Below are 23,468 nucleotides of genomic sequence, written 5' to 3'. Positions count from 1 at the left end.
CAAAGAATTTAGAGTCAAACAGTGAAATTCAGTGAGATTAGTCTAAATGACCCTTTCTAGTTACACAGGTCTGTAAACCCTCCATTTTGCCTTGGAACATAGATTTAATAGTTAAAAAGTGACATTAATTTGATTAGTGAAGGTTCACTGTTTGTGAAGCCAGTTGGGATCCTGGGATGTTATATTGTAAAATCAACTAATTATAATGTGTCTTTCAGCATATCTTTGGTTTGTTACCCATTTGCCAAAGCAGCTTTCACTTTGCCCATGTGTCACAGCCACACACCAACATTTTCAGGAAAAGTGAAGCACATATCAGTGTGGAGCTAATCACTAATGAAAGAGCACATCTAATAGTCCCTCATGCACTATGACCTAAACTCATTGCTAGCAGTTTTTATAATTTTTAAGCTCAGTCAACATAATCAGACATTTATAACTGAATTTCTAAAATACTGATTACTTGTTATACATCTATGTAAGTGCTTTCGGTGTTTTTTAGTTGTTATTTTTTTCCCCTCATAAAATAAATAGTTTTGTTAATGAAAAACAATGCATGATATTTTATTTTGGTGTAAAAGAAGACCTCTTTTCCAAAATACCTTTTTTTCCTGTAAATTTGACTTTTTTCTTCGTAGAGTTGGACTTAATGTTAATACAGTGTAAATGTTTCATCAGTTTGCCACATGGGTGGAAAATATCATTCTTTCCCATCTTACACACAGGTGTTTGTGATATTCCCCTGAGCCACGACTTGTCTGATGTAACTGTCGTGCTACATATATTAATTTCAGGTGGTATAAAAATGCCATTTTTAAAAGTCAATGCTAAGAATCCTGACCAATGAGAGCAAAGGAAGATTTTTTATTTTTTTTTGTAATCAGCATTGCCCCTAATATTCTATTATTTTTACTTAGAAAAATTCTATTCCTCCAATGATTAAAAAATACTTCCTGATTTTCTGTTCAACTGGTTTTTAGATGCTGTGATTTGTCCCACAGAAATGCATTTTGGCAGATGTACTGAGCAGGGCTGGAATGGCATGAGAACATTCTGAAAGGACCAAATACTTGAAAATTTTAACCTGTGTTTTTCAGGCTGCCAGTGTTGAAAAGCTCTTGCCTGTGAAATAAAAATATTTGAGAAATGGTGCTTCCCTGCACTTCATGCTATTTCAGCAGGACGAAGGACCTGGCAGATACCCTACTGAGCATTCACAGTCTTGCCTGACAAGGCATTTATTAGATGCAGAGGGACCAAGATTTGTGTATTATTTTCAGTAATAAAATATTCATTATCATTACATAGTATTTTACTTTTTAAACTTGTCTACCATTCTAACTATTGGTCATTATTGTAACATCACCATCACCTCTTTTTTTGTAGTCTGCTATATAATGCAAGATTTTAAGTTGTCTACATTTGTGTACAATTTTTTTTTTTTGCTTCATACATTGGCTGATATAAATCTGCAGATGGACATCCTGGGTTCACTGCAGATGGGACCTCCTTGGACTTGGGGTGTTTTTGCAGTGTTGTTCAGTGTTTCCTACAGCCCCTCACTTCTGCAGACTGTTGCTGCTCTGAAGTCCTGGCCTGCCTGTAAATGCTGTCTCGAACCAGAGAAATTTTGAACTTGTGTCCCTTTCAGATGACAGTGCTGCATCTTCCTTGGGTATATATGTGGAAACACAGATAAATACATCTGTGTGAGTTGTAACAATTAATTTGAGGCCCACCAGAAAGTGGCTGTCAGTATTCTTTCAGCAGTTGTGAGTGATCCTGAGAGATCCCCACTGATACTGTTAGGGGTATTGTTAAGGCTTCTGTCCAAACTATAACATATAGGGACACAACTACTGTTTCAAAACTGGTGTTGCTAATTAGAAAGTACTTGGTAGAAACTAGACGAAAGGAAACTTCAAACCCAAATAAAAATCAATCTGTCCTGTAGTTGTGGCATTTAAACCTTTCATTCAGTGTTTAATTATTCAGTATTTACTCATAGTGAGTATATGTATTACCAGTGCTATGCATGCTGGTAAATACTTGTTGAAAAAATACTATCCAGAGACAGCAGAAAGGTTTGCACTATACTGTCTGTGTTAAATATAGTTCTCATTTGAAGGTTATTGACATATCTGTTCCATGACAGTTTTGAAATGCTCAGTTATAACCTCAGAAACTTGGAGCATGCTCTTTGTACTAGAAAAAACCCTCCTGGCTCAGTGCTTTTGCATATGCTAATCTCTGCCAAGCTCCTCTGAAATGAAAGGCTTTACATGGGTATTTTAAAAAAAAAGCAAACAACTCCCAAACCTTAAGTCAGATCTCTGTATATATCTCAGGGTTTAGAACCAGGCAGTGGAGCTGCTAAATAGACTGTATCCTGTTTCTCTTCAGTAGCAGCCCATCCATCTTCAGCTACAGAGCAGCCAGTTTACATGCTTCTGCTGCTTTTCTGCTTTACTTTTTCTGCACAGCTTTCGATGGCAAACCCATGTAAGCAAAATATGCACTTGAGCCAAGTAAACCTCACAGTTAGCAGACAATTTTCCTTTTGTCAGCCAGGAGAAAGTTCATTTTCACTGAAGATAAAGTGTTCTTATAGCCTATATATTTTATTTTTTGTGGTTCTTAAGGCAATACAGACTTGTATGTAAAAAAAAAAAAAAAAAGCTAATGAAAGCAAGGAGGGTTTGAAAAGGTGACAGGGAAGTACACTGTAAAGAACTAGTTACATGACTACAGGTGACTTAACTAGTAACTACTGCTCTGAAAATAGTGTTAAATACCCTTTGTTCAATAGCTCCCACTTTAATATGTCCATAACTATACCCTTATATGTCAAGCCCAAAATTATTTTTTTATCTTTTAGTGGATTTCTATTTTGTAAGACAACATATACATTATAATAATACAGATATGTAGGTTTATATATAAAATTATATAATTATATGTATATACATGGAAACACATACACATTATGTATGTAGAAAGAATTGTTTGGGAGGCATGTATATATAAGCATGTAAGTATAAATATTGTAATAATTTACACGTTATTCATACATGTAGCATTTAGTAACGCAAATGTGTGCTTTTTCAGAACAGACATTGTTCTTCCCTCAGATCTGAGGACTAAAATGCAGTCAAAGAGCTGGGATTACAGGAGAGAGTGTTTAGGGAAGCTGAGTGTAGCCATAAATGTTTAGTTGGTTATCTAAAACCAGATCCCAACTCTGCATTTTAGACTTTGTCCACCATCAGTTATACAAAGCACGTATGTCACCAGGCAGGTAGAACTTTCCAGAAGACAGAAATTCTGTCTTCCAACGGAGGACAGCTTATTCATAGGTCAATGATATGTTGTAATCTGTGGAAGTGGAAACCATGGATCATTTTCCTTTCCACATCCCTAAAATCTGAAGTATGAATCCCATAAGGCGATCATCAGCCAGTACTATGGCCTGTAGTTTCCGTTGTCACATCAAAACACATATTCCATTACAAAAGTTGCTCCTAAATCAGAATCAGAACTGCAGCAGACAATAGAAATAGACCCAAACCAGTTATAAATTAAAATCATCTGGTTTGTTCCTCTTAAAATTCCGTAGAAACCTCAATTAAGCAATCATGAGGCTTGCTTTTTTATTTTAAGCTGTGGCAGTGTCAGAAGCAATGGGAGCTGCACCTGCCCACCAAGAACAGGTTTGAGGGGACTTGTCAAGCCAGAATAGTACATCTATGCTGCTGGGGTGCCAGAACCACTCGGCCCTGACCCACAGTTCCTTCTTCTGACCACTGGAAAGATGACATGCATGCCATTAGAGTACAACTTGTGTTAATTTATATGACTTAACTGCTTCTTAACTATACAGTTGTTGCAGTGCACTTTAGTACCACTTTTATTATGTTAAACGGAAATAAGCTGCATTCCTCTCATCAGCCTGGTTATTAGAGGCAATTAGTGTTTTTCAAAGTCATCTATAGTTCTGACATTGCTATTGCTGTGCTTATGGCTACACTGAAGTCCTAAATCCTTTCACAGCTTTTAGTTTGTCCATATTTCTAGTTGCTTTACAACATGCCCCCTTTCAGCTTTTTTTGATATTCTTTCACTCCAGCTTCTGGAATTTATATAAAAGCCACGGAGGTTTTTTTTCCTTTTGAACTGAAGATACTGGGCTGGTGGAATTTCCTTTAACTGGAAGTATGTCTGGGCTTGTGGTTTTATTATTTGCACAGTTTTATATTGTCATGTTTGTTAACCCCCAAGCAGGGGGAATGCTCCATTCATCATGGGAAATGGGCATTTGTTTCACATCTTTAATTTACATTCAATTCTTTTTCTCACAGTTGAAAGGGACAAGGACTTCTCCCACCACCGAAGGCACTACAAGGAATTCCGCTTTGACCTGACTCAGATCCCTCATGGAGAGGCAGTGACAGCCGCCGAGTTCCGGATATACAAAGATCGGAGCAACAGCCGCTTTGAGAATGAAACCATTCAGATCAGCATCTATCAGATCATCAAGGAGTATCCCAACAGGTATCCCAATCCTGGCGTGGACTCATCACATGCTGAATTCCATCCCCTTTGCCTGTCTTAAGTTGGGACAGTATTTGATCATACACCTGACAAGGCATCGTTGCTACTGCTGTGGCTTGTGCAGTGTTAAGGCAACAACAGCAAGCCCTGAACAAGAATAGAACTTAGGCAACAACAGCAAGCACTGAACAAGAATAAAACTTACCTTAAATGTAATTTATTCCAGGGTTATGTCCAAGTTCACCAAATAATCTGCCCATGCACAGAGCAGGTGATGTTCATGTTCTCAGCGAGCAAATGGTGGAGTCCTGTGCACAGTCCAAGTGTCTGGGTTTGGGAAATGAACCATTTGCTGACACTGAGGTACTGCAAGCCAAGATTCACTTAGCTCCTTAGAGGCAGAAAGATTGTCTAACTTTTGAAGAAGCATGGCTTTTTTGCTTGAGTTTGACAATTCTGCAGAAGGTAATTAAAAGATAAACTCATGCATTAACTTTAAGATCACATGTGCATACTTAACACATGCTACTCACCATAACTGAACATTAAAACAAATCAAAGAATCATCTAGGCTGGAAAATATCTTTGAGATTGAGTCCAACCATAAACCTAACGTTGCCAAATCCACCAATAAACCATGTCTTAAGTGCCACATATGATGATGCATGAGCAAATCCTTGAATTTGAGTTTGCAGAGCTCTGTGTATGACGTTTTCAAGACTCTACAAGACCTCAGTAAATTAGCAGATTTCACCAGGCAAAGTAGCTAAGTACCTGAAAATTATGATTGAAAACTAGTATAAATTCCAAGATGCTTCTGAAAAAGCTACATAGACCCAAAATATAGGGATTGAAATTAAATTAGTTTATGTCTTTTCTCAGAAAAGGCAGGGGGGAAAGAAGTTCTATTTTAAGATAAACAAAAACTCTTCTTCATCTTGGAACTGATTTCTATCCCAGGAAGGTTTGGCAAAACCAAAGAAAATGTCAGCTTAAACTTGCAGAGTATTTGGGAGGAAACAAAAGCCTCACCACAAGTTATCTTGAAGGCTGAGCCAGAATTCAAATCTCCTTTCTGCCCACAGAATCTTGAGCTTGTACCCTCCAGGTTAGATCTCTGAACTCCAAGTTATAAAATATTTATGGCTGTAAACAGGGATTCATTTTATACCAATGGAATCAACAGGAGGGAAAGCACTCATCCTTACAGAATACCTTTCGCTTAGTAAATTTGGGGATGAAGAAAATAGTATTGGGTTTTCTTTTTTTTTTTTACCTCTATCTTCAGCTTCCCAAAAATTCTTTCGACATAGGTTCTAAAAGAAACTTATTGGAGGAAGGAATGAAGCAGGGAGGAACAAACCATATCTTTTTCAAGAGCACAGGTCAAGGCTAAGGTGATGAAAGCTTTTCACCTGAGAACTCAGAATTTTTGTGAACTAATGGGAAAAACTATTTGTTCTAATACTTTTGAAGTTTTCTTTTTAAGTGTTTGAATATTTTCAGTTGGTGGTTTGTATTATAATTTAGAGAAAGCAAAACTGTTTACCACTCAGATGAAAATCACAGTTATTACCTGACTTGTTGAAATGGCAACTGCCTCTTTGAAGGCATTAAACAATGCTTTTGATTTCTTTCAATGCATAAACAGAAATTTATAAATGCTTTTAATTTGCATCTACAATTATAAAAGCCCCATATCCTCTAATGGAAGCATGCTGCTGAAAGGAGGAACAGGCAATACACCATGCATTTGATTTCACCAGTGTAACTACAGAAGCTTCAGATGTAGACTAAGTGTTCCTCTCCTAGTGTTGATTTTGACAGTTTCTGCTAATATGTAGGGATATTATAGGCAACTGCCTCAGTGGAACAGGACAGGAGAAGACCACAAGCTCTTCACTGTTCAAATTAGAAATAACAAAAATTTTCCATGGGCCCCTTGCTGTCTCCAGGCAGAAGAAACCCTAAGACGAGCTCCTAGGAATTTTTATTTTTCCAACAAAACCACAGCTTTTGTTTTTGTGGCCAGACTTCACTTGTGGTTTTCTTGACTTTATCACTTCAGGTTTATTTGACATATGTACATTAGGTTTCAGGTACAAAATTTTTAGAAGCTGTAACTACAGAATGGGAGAGGAAGAGAACTTTGAAGATGGAGAGGCACTGGAACATGTAGCCCACATAAGTTGTGAATGCCACATTCCTGGAAGCTTTCAAGGCCAGGCTGAATGGGGCTTTGAGCCACAGGTCCTAGTGTAAGGTGCCCCTGCCCATGGCATGGGGTTGGGTCTTGATCATCTTTGAGGACCCATCCAACCCAAACCTCCCTCTGATTCTATGATTCTGTAATATCCCACAGTCCTACTAGTGACATTCCACAGCAGAACTGCTCCTGCACCCTTTGCTTTGAGCAGGACACACGGGTGTGTGACAGGACTCTGCAATCCCAAACAGTCCTGCTGTGCTTTCAGGCACAGGGCTCAGGGTTTCCAAGTTGCATACTAAGGATTGTGCTGTAGTCTCAGGCATTCTTCTGTCTCTATGGCAGCATGGCTACTGAAGTGTGTGTGTTCAATTCCCTTGGAGTTTGCTGAAGTTCCAGTCTTTGGGATTAAAGTTTTTTATTTGGTCTAAGGAAATGCACAGCATGGCCCATAGCAGGCTGACTTCCTATGGAGCCCCACCATCGACTCCTACCCGAGTCTTTTCTCAAGACAAAAGTAAATATTGTCCAATTGATGCCAAATCTTGGTTCATGATTTGGTGGCAGCTAGCCACTAATTCAAGTAAACTCTGAGGGCTGTTTTTACATTAGGGAATGCTCAAGTGGCAGTAAGATACAAAAGCCAGTTTCCAGAATGAGGATGGAGGTAAAACAGCATTATTGGGATGGCCTATTACACTGTAATGATTATTTTATCTGATCAAGGACTGTTCTGGCTTTCAAGGAACATGTAGCTGGTTTGTTCCACCTTTTCTTCCTTAAGGGTCCCAGGAGATGTGGAGCTTCTTAGATGCTCTGCCTTCAGCCTCTTTGCTGAAATTTTTGACTGTGATAGCATTTCTCCTTTATAAAACTGATCACTGGGGACCAGACTGAAATCACTGAACTGAAAGAGCCTCTGTAAAGGTACAGCCAATCGGCTGCATTCTGCATTTTGGGCTATTTACGACATAATGCCTTGGGTTTTTATTACATGTTGTGGGCTATATTTTAAATAGAAATACTTTTTAAAATTCAGCCAAAATTTGCAGCTGTTTTTCATTTTAAGTGTGATTGCACAGAATAAAGGAGAATTTAAAAATTAAAAATGTCACAACATATGATGGGAAGTTTGAATGAATGACATGAGCTAATGGGGGAACCCTGATCCCAGAGCTCCTGCTGCCTTCTCAGGGGTCAGGGTTTTTTTTTTTTTTACCCTGTATCTGTATCAATTGCGGAAGAAGTTGTTATTTTCCCTGAATTTTTTTCTCTGTGTTTTACAGACTTTGAATTTCTGTAGTAACATGCTGTTGTTGTGTGGGCTAAATTACTAGTATTGGTCCAGATACATTTTCTCCATTCTTCTATGTGCTCTCAAGAATCAGTTCTGGTTTTCTCTAAGTAACCCCAACTCATTTTCATTTCATTTGCAGAGGTAATGAGTAAGAGCAATCTGTCTCTTTAAAGTTTATTACCTTAGCCAGATCACTGTACTTGCAGAGACACAGACAAGTATTTGAACTTTAGTTTGAGTTTTTGCTGCAGTACAAAGTAATAAAGTCAGATTGAGGAAAAATTTGTCCCTCATAGGCATTTCTGGACTGGACCATTAGTAGTGCCTTATTCTGATTTGGCATGGGAAACATTGTGATTTTGAGAACATTTAGTATCAGTCCTGGATTTGGAATGGAAAGACTCTATATGAGAAAACAATTATGTATTCTAGGAGGAGAAAAGACAAGTGTGGAACTATATCCCTGTGGTATTGTAGTATTTTATATTCCAAACACCTTTACAGTTTTCTATTAAATCTACTGAGTGATGCAAAATTATTTCTAAATAAAAATCTCAAAGACTATTACAGTCGGAACTTTTCAGGTTTAAAATTCTGATAAAACTGCTTATTAGAGAAAAAAAGTTGGCATTTAAGACTCCAGAGAGTACTATTTATGAGCTTGTGGTACGTTGTTAATTTGTTCAGTGCTAGCATAGCAGGTCAGGCTCTTTTGAGTTGTAAGATTTTCTTCATGTTAACTCCAGAGGGGGAATGTAGGTTTTCTCCTTGTGTGGTCATTAGCACAGGTCTACTAGAATGGAAGTGATAAGAGCCCAGCAAAAAGCTTATCCTTTAACAGAAGAAAAAAAAAAGGCAACTTGAAACAAAAGCCCTTTCAATTCCCTTTTTTTTAAAATTACCTTCCTTTATAATTTCTGAGCTCTTTAACCTGATTTTGCAGATATATCTCACATATAAGTAAACACATGCTTGTCATCGTTCACTTGGTCTTATTTTCTTCATTATTTAGCAATCACAGTTTCAAAAGGTGCACTTAATGCTTTTTTTAGTATCAGACATTCTAGGTGCATTTACTGTGTTTAGATAAGACAGGAACTTTCTAAGGTGTCGTTGTGATTAAGCATGTAAGACTACAGTGACAAGACACTAGCAATTTTAAATCCACTTTTTCACACAAAGCCTATTCTGGCTGGTTGTCTTTCCTTTTTAAGTGTGAATTCATTTTGTCTGTAAGGCAACAGTACAATTCCCAGATCTGTGTGAGCCAACTCTGGCTTTAGCTGACTTGTACAGTAAAAATTAGAATGAAACATTTTTTCTTGTATCTTACTGTTTTGACTACTGTTTATGGCATAAAAAATATGTTTCTATAACTATAGATTTAGGTTTAAAAGGTTAAACGGTGAAAACAGTTTTTAATAATGCATGCTGCTTTGTAGAAGCGTGTAAAATGAAACTGGTGAGAGTTAAATATCTTGGGTTTGGTCTGGTCATTGTAGTAAATTATTTGTAATACAGATGATGATCTGGAACCAATTGTGTCACGAGATATGTGGAAACAGAACAAATAAATGACCCATGCTAAAAATTTATTAACACAATTATACTAACTCCCCTGAGCAACCCTTCTGAATTACTGGAAGATTTCATGGGAACAAATTTGAAAATATACCGGGGAACTGAGGGTTAAAATGTAATAATTATATTATTGAATAGATATGTAATTTCTGCTTTGATATAGAGACTTATTTTCCAAACATCTGCAGTAATAGGAAACGGTCTGAACTGCCATCTATTCATGTTTTGTCATAGGATACAGCTGCCATCATATGTTATTAACAACAGATCTTTTTAGCAATGCTATACCTCTGAGTTTTAGTTGAAATTGGGAAGTGATTTTGACATTTTTTGTCTTTTATGCTGAAAAGTTTATAAAAGTGTATCTTCCTGATGCATTCGAATGTTCAGAGATGAATTTTTTATCCACGGCCTCAATGATGTTTTTCATGTTGTATCAGGAAGCTGTATTTTTCAGATTTTCCAGAGCTATCATTTTTACATGCTGAAGCTCATTTCAGAAAGGCCTCTTAGGGGAAATACCTGCATAATACTTACCAACTACCTGTCATCTACAGCACATGTTGTACTATGTCATAATGAGGATATGTCAAAGGATTATTGATTTGGACTCCAAGAAGTTATTGTCAGCAAGAAAATTAGGGACAGAGCTAATAATATTTGAATGCCTTAAGTCCCTATTTTCTTTAATTTAGGGATGCAGACTTGTTCCTGTTAGACTCAAGAAAGGCTCAAGCTTCTGATGTGGGCTGGTTTGTCTTCGACATCACTGTGACCAGCAATCACTGGGTGATTAATCCACAGAACAACCTGGGCTTGCAACTCTGCGCTGAAACTGGGGACGGTAAGATCCAAACTACAGATCCCAATGCCTTGTGTGCTCTTGACAAACCTTGCTAGCACCTTTTTCTGGATGGGTGTTTTTTAACTTGACTGGGTGACAATTCACTGAGAGTTTGTAAGCAAATAACACTAATCTTGTCCTGCTGTTGATGTGGTGTGCAAATTTTCTAGTATTTTCAATTCTTTAGAACATTGCAATTATAAAACTAACTGAATCAAGTCAAATTGGGTTCAGGATAAGAGCTCCTACATACAAAATTAAGATCATTTTAATGTTCTACTACTGATGATTACATTCAGGAAAGTCAGACAGATACGCAGAACTTCTTCTGCAAACTTCTGCAGAACTTCTTCTTGGGCTGAAGCAGAGAAGGAGTTATAAAATAAACCTCAGAGCCATTCAAAAGATATAACATCTGTTGATACTGATGTTGAAGCAAGTTTAACAATAGGGTAATGTGGGAACTGCTTTTCTTTAATTTGAAAAAAAAAAGATTTTTTTTAACCTTGAAATGGGTTAAAGATTTGAAATCTTGAAAATTTTAGTTAGCTGAAAATTAGAAAAAACCACTATCAAAACTGAAGGTTTGAGCTGTGGGGGTTTTAGTACAAATTTGCTGGGCTACTGCATTATTCAGAGTTATGCTCTTCATTAAATTTGAAAATGCATCTCAGTGCAAAACAATATTTTTAGAAGAAATGTTCTTTACTTAGACTTCTTTAGAAACTAATAAAAAGAGACTTATATACTGTTTTTTCTGTGATGGTTCACTTAATCCATACCACTTTACAAGCAAACTCAGATTTAACTCTTTTTGTCAAAAAGCTTTTTATGTCAGAGGTCAAGGGATCTATGATGCCAGTTAATCTAAACCTTAGCTGACATAATGTTAATGAGTAGCAGAAGAAACCCTGGTGTAAGGATTAATATTTTTTTTCTTCTTTGTTCTGGCTACATTTTCTCATTGGTTTTGATCTAAATTCTCCCTCAGGCTCAGCTGGGCTGCGAACAAAGCATCTCATACTTTTTCAGCAAGTGCCCTGGCTGCTGGAGAGTTATGCAAAAACTGTCCTTTAGGCATGATGCTTAAGAAGAGAGCTGGCAGGCTTGCACCGAAGCTCATGGCCATTTCATCTGGTGTTACCTTATGGTCAGAGTACAGCCAGTGCACAAAGGGGCACCAGTGCAGAGTAGACCACGTTGCTGCCTTCAGCCAGCCTCCAAAGGCACCACTCCTGAGCCTGGGCTGCATGGGGAGTGGATCTCTTAGGCAGCCTGGTTTAGTGAGGCCATTTTAAAGCTCTTACAATTCTGGGGAGGTGACACCTCCGTCAGGAATCCAAATTAGGTGGGCTGGCTTCTGGCCAGCTTTCCTGCTCCAGAATAAACTCCATCCTTGACTTTTTTTTTTTTTTCAGGAGATTTGAACACAGAAATTGTTGAAAATTAAATATCCATGAAAGGCATTCATTAAGAAACCCTGCAACCAGCAATTTGTTGGTTCTAGCCTCAAAATTACATCCGTTTGGTAAACTACAGGAAAGTTTGTATGGGTCAAAGGAAACCTTTAGGTTAATACACTGAAGAAATTGTAAAAGAATAGCTCATGTAAATATTTCCCCTGTCCTACTCCCAAGATCGGAAAGGTGATAGATAATTTTCTATTTTAAATTCCAAAGCCACAAACAGCTTTACCTTTTGCACCTTACTTATTTGACTTATGAAGGAATTTGCCTTTTCCCTCACTTTCTATTCCCTTTTTCTCTTTATTTGTACAAGGAGTCAACTTCTAGGGACTAAAGTTTTCAAAACTATAGGATAGACCTACGCTACACTACTTCAGCTTAGCACAAGCAAAATCATCCTTTCATGCTCTTACAATTTTGCTCTTAAGGCTTTGATTATTTTTATTGGGTTGCTGTTACTTCTGGAAGCTATTAGAAACACCAGCAGTTGAATGACACGTTTGTGTACAGATGGAACATGAATTTTTATACGACTCAGTGTGTAGCAGACTCGGTTCGTAACCCAGAGAACCCCACCCACCTTTCCTCCAACCAGTTCTCTGAGAGAGCTCAGGGACTGGCTCAAATCAGCTGAAAAACCTTCCCTTGACTCAAGAGAACTTCAGGCCATGCAGGTCTGAAGCACATTTCTTCATGTCTCCAGCTGTCAGCCGAGTTTACAGGAGGCATAGTACTTCTGTCCCCATAACTGGAGAGATATTTATGATAAAACCTGATCTATTAACCTTTCTATTGCAACAGATCATTAAACTAATGGGATTCTGGTAAGTAAGAGGATCCCTGATTGAGTTATTCCGGTGCTACACTGGGGTCCTGGATAATCAAGTCTGTAAAAACATACTAATTTTTAGATTTATTCATACAGCCAATATGGGGAACCAATGGTTGCTGAGACTCCAGGGTGCTATTATATTGTTATCACTACCATTAAAAGTAATCTTTCTTACCATCATCTATCAGAGACATTTTTTGGCAATTACTTGTGTATATTTCTTTGCATCCCTGAAGATGGTGCACAAATAATAATAATAATGTCTACATAAGGAATAAAAAGAAGTTTGTAACTAATACAAAAGAAAAGAAAATGTGTGAAAAGAAAATCTTTGGAAAAATGTCTGGTTGTTGTAATTCATATTTTCCCCCCTTTGAAAATCCTGAAAAAAGTACAAAAAGCCACATGACACTGGAATGTGTTTTATTTTTTCTTTAGGACAGTATTTGGTATCATACGTCTCATTTTAGCATGAAATGTAGACTTTTTCTCTTAATGGGACATTCTATTTTGAAAAGTAAGAATAAAGGTTTGCATGACACATATGGAAGCTGTCAACATATAATGCACTCTTTCCCTGGGGCTGTGGCAAATTAAGGATCAGGTTTTTTTGATTCTCTTTTTTAACGTATCCTCAACATTTTGCAGCATCCCCTTTTGGCTGATTCCCTGCTTTTGACACCAAAACTCTCTGTCATGATTCAAATGAGAGGTGATCTTTTTCACACTGATGGATGCACGGTTGGATGAATTGCAACATAAAATCAATACAGATGCACAAATAATTTCAAAAGCTCCATGTAACATCTTCCTGTATATATATCACATGTCTCCTAAGACTTAAAACTTGTTCTAGTGGATAAGCACCTTTGTATTAACATTTAGCATTTTTATAAGTGGACTTATAGCAGTGACCTGAACATCACTATTGCTGAAGTGGTATAAGCAGCTACAAGAGTAATCCTTTTTCTATTTATGTCATTGCTGAGGAGAACCTAGAGTTGTTTACAGAGTATGGGAGAGGGAGATAAAGTGCAATGTGATTGGTGGTGATCCACACAATAAAATGGATTCCAAATACACAGCTCTCAACACAACATCCTGAGTAGCCCCACAGTCATATAGTCATGTGCCTTTTATTAGATTACTGCAGCTCTCACTTATTTTTCATCTACCAGCACACCAGAAGGGAAGAAACTGGTGTCTACTTTGAAAAAACAAAGATTAAGATTTCTGTTACTACATAGTCCAATAGAAGGTTTCTTTGGGTTTTCTTGCTTTTTGAGGTGGGCAGGAAGCTGGAACCCTCAGCTCCCTGACTCTGACTCTTCAAGTATTTTCAAGTATTTTTTTTCCCCAGAGCAAAAGCAAACTTGAAAAAAAATAGGTTACTCAATCCAAGTGAAGCCTGTGGAAGGCTAATTCCCCCTTCAGCGTGAATTTGGGTATGCTCTGATGTGTGTCCCCTGGAAGGGGGTTTGGTTCTTAACCCCGCATGCTGCATGAGGGATTGGTGAAGTTCTTCTCCAGAGATGTTGGGGAAGAAACTAAAAAACATAGTCTCTCTTTTTTACCCTCTCTTCCTTTTAGCCTAGATCTTCCAAGGTCCCTTTCTTCAACTAAGCCTTCAGAAGGGCAGCTTTCAGTGTGGCATGGAGTGGCTGATTTGCTCTCAACAACCTGTGGCAGCACTCTGTCCTCTTCATGTACTTGGCTGTATATTTGATGTTGTTTTGGCCTCACCATTACCACACTAAATGTCATTTATTTACCCCACAGCTGCCCCTAGACCACCTTGGCCATGGTAGCTATCAAGTATGCTGGAGGATGCTGCTGGGTTGTTACCTTTAAACCTCTTGATGGATCTGGTATTTACAAGGCAAAGTATGAGGAGCAATGTCTCCTCCATTACTGTCCTTATAGTGGGGAAACTTAGGAAATATGTATTTATATTGATATATATATATGGGCTTTGGCAGGCAATAGCTCTGACTAAATTCTGGGCCATCTGGAAGCCATATAGCCATGTTAGCACAGCACTGAACCTGAGCTAATACATCCTGCCCCTCAGCAGGTTTTATTAGCTTGGGCTCAAGCACTGCCTAAGTACAGCTACATTCATTTCTAGTTCAGAGCTGACTTTGGCCAAAATTGTACTAGTTTTAAATTAAACGTGCTCGGCAATGCTGTGGTGTGAAACAAGCTGGAAGGATGAGTCTCAGTCTCCAAAACAGGGTGATCCCATGACAGCTGCCCCCATGAGAAAGGTCCCAGGGCTGCAGTGCTGCCTTGAGGTTCTGTTGACTGTGGTGGAGCTGGCACAGGATGTAAACGCACCGGGAGCACACTCCTACCCTGAGCAGAGCGGATGATCCAGTTCCAGCAGTCTTTAATTTGCTCAGATAGGTGGAACCACAGTTTCCAGCTGGGTACAAACGCTCCACATTGTGTCAGCTTGTAGCAAGTGAGCACACCCTTTGTTAGTAAGGGCATACTCACTTTAAGCAGAAGGGCCAAGGAGGGAAGTGAAATGGGCTCCCACCCCTTCTCCTACCACCACTGGTGCTCACTGGTCCTGGCTGTAGAGCTGTGCAAATCACCCCACACCCTGCTCCCCAGACAGATGAAGGATACAGCTGCTTCTCAACACCATTAGTTTAGAGATAATGGCATTTGTGTTCTAGTCCATTCAGAAGGCTTTTATCCATTTTATTCTTTGGTGGATGACCAATTAATCTAATCTCTCCTTGTTTTATTGTCTTCCTGAACACATTTTTTAATGGTGCAGAAAAGCCCCAGGACTCCCACAAGCCACTCACAGTTTAAGTGCATTAACTTGGAAGGATAAATCAAGTACTTACAGAGCATTTTTGTGTATAATTACAACTGATTTTCTTTGTGTAAGCATATATGGTACTGCCACATTATACAGCATATCAGCGTTCCTTATGTGTTCCCAAGAAAGCTTTCTTCAAGAGCTTTATGAATACCAAAATTAACACAAAAAAGATACCAAAAATTCCTTTAAATGAACTGAGTAAAAACAACTAAATATAAGATTTGACAAACAAAAGATGAATCTTGACTAAAGCTGTGAAGCCTAGGAAAGGCAGAGTACAGCATCCAAGACCACCCATTTGTCAGAATTCCTTAAAGCCTCCAGGGAGAAGAAGAGTTAATAAAACACATAAAGCATGTGACAAAAGCATATTTTATGTTGTTATAGATAAATGTGTCCACCAAAGGAAAAGTTTGAGCAACAGTTTATGTAGATAATACAATAGGGACAGTAAAAAAATACTTTAGAGTTGGAGTGTTGAGGATGTGTTATATACAGACCATCACATGGGTGTTATTAGCTTTTCTCTTGTCTTTTATTAAAATAAGCTTAGGTAGCCAAGCTCCAGCTCAATTCTTTTGTTTCAAGTCCCACTGCTCTTGAGAGTGCTGTTCGGGCATGAAAAACCATGAAAGTTTCTCTCTAATTCTGAAAACTACTGTGTCAGCTTTCATAGTCAGAGCCTATGGGCAGTTTTTTGCTCAAATATGAATTGTTATTGGACCTTGGATGCTCAGGATCTTTCTTCAAAAGGCCTTTCCTCATTTCAGATGTCACTGCCCAAAAGAAGGAAATCCTAGGTGTGGCATTAGAACTTTAATTTTTTTTTTTCAGCAAACTGCATTGAAATGAATTCTCAGAATGGCTAAATTTTTCATTTCCAAGTAAAAATACGTAAAATTATGACCAAAATAACTACTGTGACCGAGCAGTAGTGGTTAATCTATAAAATCTGTTTTGTGACTTCTTGAACACTTTTGAAAGTAAATAAGTTCTTGTTTTTCATAACAAAATGAGTGGTTTGGTGCAGGCTGATGACTCAGGACAAAATAATGGATTTTGGAATTACTTATTGTGCTGTGTTGCCAGTGTAAATCTGGCTAGGATGCATAATGACTGAAAGCTCTTGCAAAATAAGTGGCTGATCAATATTTTACTTAAAATATATGCTGTCTGAGGAGATAAAGCCAAGGCACAGATCTTACTGTCATGAGCATCCACACCGGCAGTCTCGGAAAAAGTCAGCTTTCTGAATGTTATGAAAAACAAGGATATGTCTCCAGGTCAAGACTGCAAGACAGAGTATTATTGAAAGCTTGAAGGGCTCTTGCATTTCCATTTGGAGCAGCTGGAGGGGAAATGAACTTTTAAGATGGAACTTGATCAGTTCATGCAAAGGATTGTATGATATGACTTCATGTGACAGAACTGAAGCAGACAGAGTGACACAGCAAATAGCTCTGCTGTTATCAACCCAAGTGCAATTCCTACTTTGTGGGTGAAAAAATAAAAAAACACAGAATTGTCAGGATTGTTGAGATAGGACCTCATTGTAAGCTGAACTTCACAGTTATTTTTGCAGCAGTGATTCCTTTATTATAAGGGGAGAGAATGTGAAAAGGCAAATAATATTCATTCAGTTCAGTCAGTCAAACCCAAACGTCCATGCAAGCTTTTATGCAAACTGCTAAGGGCACTTTACTATCAAATAGTATAAAAGCCAAAAAGAATTTTAAATGCCAAGTCAAACAAATACATCTTGCCAAAGATTCAGAATCCTATGAATAAGGACTAAGGAGTTCAGCAAATTTGAAACATAATGCTTTAAATAAGTCTTAGTCTCCAAATATACCTGCCAGTGTGTAGAGGAGATAATTGTCAGAGCAGTTTTGAGAAGTACATGCCAAAATGTGAAGAATATAAGTGCTCTGGACTATCACTGCACAGAGTAAATCCATCTATTCTGTTTTTGGGGTTTTTCCTAGGTGTAGGGGCAATTGCAGTGGCTAAGTTCAGTGGAGGAGGCACTAGCAGACTACTGGTTACTTGCACTTCTTTTCTTCTGAAATCTGAAAAAAATCTTTGAAATCCTCAGAATTAAAGATTTGATGGAAGGACAGAATGCAGCCCATTTTTCAGAATGCTTGACAGCGTTGTTCAGAGATGCTCAAGAGAAGCAGAAAGACAAACCTCACTGTTTTGGTTTTATGAGTTTCATCTGGCTGAAGCTCTGAGTGTAGTTAAGCAGGTCAGCCTGAGTCATTCAGCTGACTTTAGAAAGTATTGCTTTAATGCCACAGTATGGAACAACTGCATGCCCCAGAGACCTGGATTTCCAGTTGCCATTGAAGCCAAGAGTTTTCAAAATGTTTACAAGAAATGATAGCTTAAAACCACTTACAAAAATGAATGCTACAAGGGGAAATTCAGCATAGAGCAAATATTTTTTTAATGTATACTGAAATTGACACTACAAACAAAAATAAGGACTACCTAACAAGACCATGACACACACAATGGAGCTACTGCTATGGCAGAAAGCTTGATGCTTTTCAGAAGCAGAATGTTTTGAAATACCTCCTGTTCAAGAAGGGGAAATGCTTTTTAGACTGAAGACCATTTTTAAATTTTTTCTTCCTTTTTTTTATTTTAATAAAGGATAATAGAAGTTCTGTAAATGCAAAATTTCTTTTGAAAAGAAGCAACCTAAAATGGAGACAACATATGTCGTTTGAATTTTCAAACCAAACAGTTCAGAGATCCTCCACAGAAGAAATATAGTGTCTCAAGGGCAGTGTATATTTTGATTGCTTCATCTTCTGAAAGTTGCAGTTAAGCTAAGGTATATGATAAACTGAGAGAGAAAAGTTTAACAATGTACCCACAGAAGTCAATAAAAGCTTTCCTCTGCACAAGAAGCAGATCCAGTGCATATACCATTCATGAATTGAACAAATGAGTCCTAAAATCTTATGCTGGCTGCTTAGGAGATCAAGCACATAAAGGAATATAGTCACATAAGCTGTTTCTCTGTGTAAAAAGGCTGTGGGTTACAGGATTAATTTTTTATAGTATATCTCTATACCCTGGATAACCAAGTAAGCCTTAACTTGTGGAATCTTAATAGCCATCTCATTGCTGAAGTCTAAAGGAAACCCAGAGGAAACTTAGTAATATTAAAAGTTATTTTAAAGGGAGTTCACATTGGTTTGAAGGATATTTTGCTTCGCACACAATGTCCACCATTGTAAATTCAGGGAACCTAAATTTAAATTCAGAAAAGCTTCACACACCTTTACAGTTCTCAATATATAAATCTAATAGTATTCTCCATATGTCCAGCAGTAAGGCATTAATATTTTACAGATAAAATTAAAATTCTGAAAGTCATTGGAATGAAAAGCAAAGAAAAATAGTAAAAATATTCCCTCTAGAAATGAAGGGAAATGTGGAACTTTGTGGTGAGAAGCTAGCTTGTCCATGTTGTTATGAATAGAGAATAGCATGTACAGTTTTTCATATCTGACTTGCAGCAGAATATTGGAACATATAGAAATTAATGTTACTGAATTATTTAATAGTAACTCAAACACATGAAAAAAAGAATTAAAGAAACACAAGACTAAAAAAGCATTTAAAATGAAATCAGAAGCTTCAACAAATATATTTTTCCATTGCAGTCAAAAAAGCAATTATCAAAATTGTTCAGAATATGTTGCCAATTACTCTGCTCCATAACTGCTAACTTTCTCAGTTCTTCTCTTGCCTTTGCTGGGCTCTCTGTCACTGGAAACATCTTAAACCAATTTAAAGTGCTACACCTGAATAAACATGTTGTAAAAGTGTTTATGTATTGAAGTGGGTCAGTTCAAGGTATGGTATTTGGCTGGAACTTCTAATTTCTCTTTTTACTGCAAAAGGGCTGCCAGAAGGAGGAAGTCTGAGCTGAATTAATACATTTGTTACAGTGGAAGTAGAATGGAAACTACTTTAACCACAAATCAAACTGCCTCTTTCATTTACGCCAGTGATAGAGTTTTTTAAAGAAATATAGACTCTGGCGTGCAGCCACTGTGAGTTTGTGTTTGAAAAGGAAACCTATATGCTTATTTCTATAATGTTTACTCCTATGTTTTCAAGTTCTTTTTCAGGGTGATTGAGTTAACAGCATTATACATTTGTGAGGCAGATGCTCCTTTGTTGCCCACGTACCGAATTTTCCAGCGGGTTTAGAAGAGTGCCAAGGCGCCCCGGTGCCGCCCGGTGCGCGGTGCCCGTGCCCGGAGCCTCCCTGGCTTTAAAGGACCTCTGTGTCCCCACCCTGCACAGCTGCACAGCTTCACATGACACTGTCTCATTTTCTGACGCTTGAAGGGCTCTGCATAATACACGTACGCACAAAAGTGTTTATGCTGCCAAAATAAATTCTGTTAAGAGTGAGGGTTTATTTGCTAAAATGTCACTGATGCAGTTTCAGTGACTTGTTTTGCTTTCCTTTCTTTCAGTGAGGTTTAGACCACATAATATAGTGAGGTTACCACACAGTCCTGACTGAACAAATATTTTAAAGAAATATGCACATCCCCTGGGAACAGAACCAGAGTCAATAATACACATATTTCAAACTCTCTTCTCTTGAACAACTGAATGGCTTCCTACCTTTACTGGTGAATGAACATTCGTTTGAATAACACTGCACAATATTTATTTTTAAAGCAGAATTATATTTATTATTTACACTTCCATTTGCTACTGGTTTGCTTGGGGGATATAAAGTTCCACATCCCACGAAATGATGCAAAATTAGAAGACCTCATTACATTATCCTTTCTATAGAAAATAGACTTTAATGGGCCTCATTTATTTTTCAGTTCTATAGATGTATACGAGACTGAATTAAAACTACCCTGTAATGAATAAGATATATAGCACACAGAGACTGCAATTTTATGAAATAAAAATTGCATCTGTAAAGCTGTTGAAACTTTTGCAAATTGCTTAGCTTTTTTGTCTTTTTAAGTTCTGTTAAACAAAATGTGGGTAGACTCCCAATCATATCAATTCAGGATTGCAGCAAATTCCTTGCTATGATTCAGTCAGCAGTTGAACTCCTGCTAGGGCTTTGGGAGAGGCAGAAGTTCACTTTTTAACTTCTAATTTCCCTTGCTTTTAGGTCGAAGTATCAATGTTAAATCTGCTGGCCTGGTAGGAAGACATGGGCCTCAGTCAAAGCAACCATTCATGGTTGCATTCTTCAAGGCGAGTGAAGTGCTTTTCCGTTCTGTCCGAGCAGCCAACAACAAGAGGAAAAATCAGAACCGCAACAAATCCAGTAGTCAACAGGAGTCCTCGAGGATGCCAAGCGCTGGGGGTAAGATGGAGCTATGATTTGCAGTCTTTTTATGGGAGGTATGGGCACCTGCTCAAATGCAATACAGTCACAACAGCTCAAAAAGATGCTGCTCACTGGCTGAACTGCCAGAAACAGTGTTCCCACTCCCCTTTTGTTATGTTGGCCCTGGGTGTGATCTACCTTCTGTAAGTCAGATCAATTACATGTATCATGGGCCTCAGGAGGGTGAAATGACCAAGCAGTTTAAGAAAGTCTGTGTCTGAGCTTGAAACTAAGCCTACACAGTATCCAACTGGATGATGTCTTTGCTATGCATAAGTAAAAAATAGAGGAAAAGGATTGCACCCCTACTACTTGTCTAGCAAGCCTCAGCAAAACTGCCTCAGCTGAAGAAGGCAAGATGTAACATTAAAAAGTCAATACTGGAAATGAGGAAGCTAAATCAATCTGCAAAATTGTAAACTGCTTAGGAGTTCAGACCAGCTGACAAGTAATGATATAAATATAAAATATATCCTGCTATGGAGTGAATTTGGTCCCTTACCTGAAAGATATGGACAATAGTGCACATAAAAATGTTCTTAATTGCTTTAGAGCCTGGAATAAATTTTGCTCCACTTTTTCCTGAAACAATCCTTTCAGCTGAAGGCACAAAGTCACTTTCTAAATATTCTCACTTCTGAACAAACATCTCTACTTTTTGGGAAAAGGGTGTGAAAGTGTTTCTTTCTAGAAGCATGGCAGATTTAATAACAGCATATCAAAGCCTTAATATAAGTGCTGTTCTTAAATCCCATGGAAGTCTAAAAGTAAGCAAATCAATATTTTGTGGAAGGAATTTAACCTTGGGGTGGGACTCACCTATTTGAGGAGAAATCTTATAAGCAATATGCATTACTTATGTGTCTCAGAACCTTAACATAGGCAGGTTAAGACTACTCTAATACAATGAAAAGCCTTTCCCAGATCTTTTGCAGAAGGAAAATTTTACCATAACAACCAAAAATTACTGCTAAGTTGCTAAAGAAATCAAAGAAATTATTTAAATAATTTTTCATAGTCTCTGGAAAGTCTGCTGATTTTGAGAATTACATTATTTTGGGTGAAGGGATAATCACCTAAGTAAATGGTACATGCAAGATACCTAAATATAAATATCACACTTTCAGATTGAATCCCATGTATCTTGTGCATGAAAAAGTGAGAAATGAACAGATTTTTTAAGCCCCATTGATTATAACAGGAAAGCCAAAGCTCCTTGCTGCTTTAATCTGGGAAAAACACAACCTTATCACATTGTATTGACATAAGAATTACCTCAGGGAGAGCTGCCTGTAAGTCTCAAAATACTTTTCAACCTTGTCTCTGCATCCAGTTGTTCTCCAGACCTGTTGTAAAATAAGAAAATCAGAACATCTCTAGTGAAATGGGTATTAAGAAACAAATTTTCTCCTAATTTTTTAAGGTCTACATAAGCATAGAGTACACCACTACATATGTCAATCTATGGCAAATCTCTTTCAGAAGAGATTGCAGGTCAAGAAAACCATACTGTTAAGAGGAAATCAGGTTAAGAAGCAATTGCACATGCAATTGCATCAAAATCAGAAGCATTGCCTGGAGAGGGAGGCATTAAGATATAGGCAGGCTGGAAAAGATGGCAAAGCTGAAGGTAGATAAGTGACCACAGCTTCACATAGCAACATCTGTGGCAAAACTGCTTGAAGGTGTAGTTCCTGCACTGTGGCAAACCACATTCCATGCTCTTGCCTTGCAGTTTGCCTCAACAATCCCCATGTCACAAAAAACCAAATTTGTTTGGGTATCATTAATAATTGCTCACTGGACTTTTCCCACCATGGGTGATCCAGAATTCTTTTAATGACTACTGCAACAATACTCTCAAAATATTGTGGATGAGAATGCTGAAGGCTACAAAGGCAACGTAGGGATTCTGTCCAGATGTCACCAGCATGCAAAAAAGACATAGAGAAAAAAACATGTTTGTTGCTGTTCTATTTCTAGAGTCTCATACTGTTGTTATCAGATTTCTAAAGTCTATACCTCTTCAGCATGTTCTTATGGCTGCAGATCTTCACAGCACAGACTCCTCCTTCTGTATGTTGCTCTTTTTCAGTTCAGGGCTCCTCCAAGGCTCTCCCTGACTGGCTAACCCACCCCCTTTTATCCCAGTTATCTTCATTGGTCACAGCTGCAGCCCAATTAAGCACATCACAGCTGCAGCCCATCAAGGACAACCGGGACCTCTGGGGCAAAGCCTATGTACAGATATTCAAGTACAATACATGCATCTTGCTAGGACTCAAAGGCCACCTCTACTATACATGTTCTTATTTCTCTGATCTCTGACTTTTTTCAGAATATAGTCCCTCTATATGGAGAGCCTGCTATCAGAGAAAAGCTATGCTCTTTCTCTTTTTTCCAGCCCAAGATCTAGGGGACATACTGCATCCCTTTATGTTTGTGGTGAAGGCTAAT

General features: G+C 38.0%; 1 protein-coding gene across 3 annotated transcripts in view; it reads left to right on the top strand.

The window, feature by feature from the left end:
- Window positions 1-23,468, top strand: part of BMP5 (bone morphogenetic protein 5) — a 55,236-nt gene that overhangs the window by 20,189 nt on the left and 11,579 nt on the right. For all 3 annotated transcript variants that reach the window (XM_071442761.1, XM_071442752.1, XM_071442744.1), the window contains 3 exons: window positions 4,359-4,551; window positions 10,331-10,479; window positions 20,790-20,987. In XM_071442761.1, coding sequence (XP_071298862.1) covers window positions 4,359-4,551; window positions 10,331-10,479; window positions 20,790-20,987 — 540 coding nt within the window. The remainder of the gene's footprint in view (window positions 1-4,358; window positions 4,552-10,330; window positions 10,480-20,789; window positions 20,988-23,468) is intronic.

Source organism: Agelaius tricolor, unplaced genomic scaffold, assembly GCF_023055355.1.
Source record: "Agelaius tricolor isolate 1412-34295 unplaced genomic scaffold, bAgeTri1.0.p SCAF_1, whole genome shotgun sequence".
In the NCBI taxonomy this organism is placed as follows: domain Eukaryota; kingdom Metazoa; phylum Chordata; class Aves; order Passeriformes; family Icteridae; genus Agelaius; species Agelaius tricolor.
The sequence above is the reverse complement of the archived record's forward strand: the minus strand, read 5'-3'. Positions and strand labels throughout refer to the sequence as shown.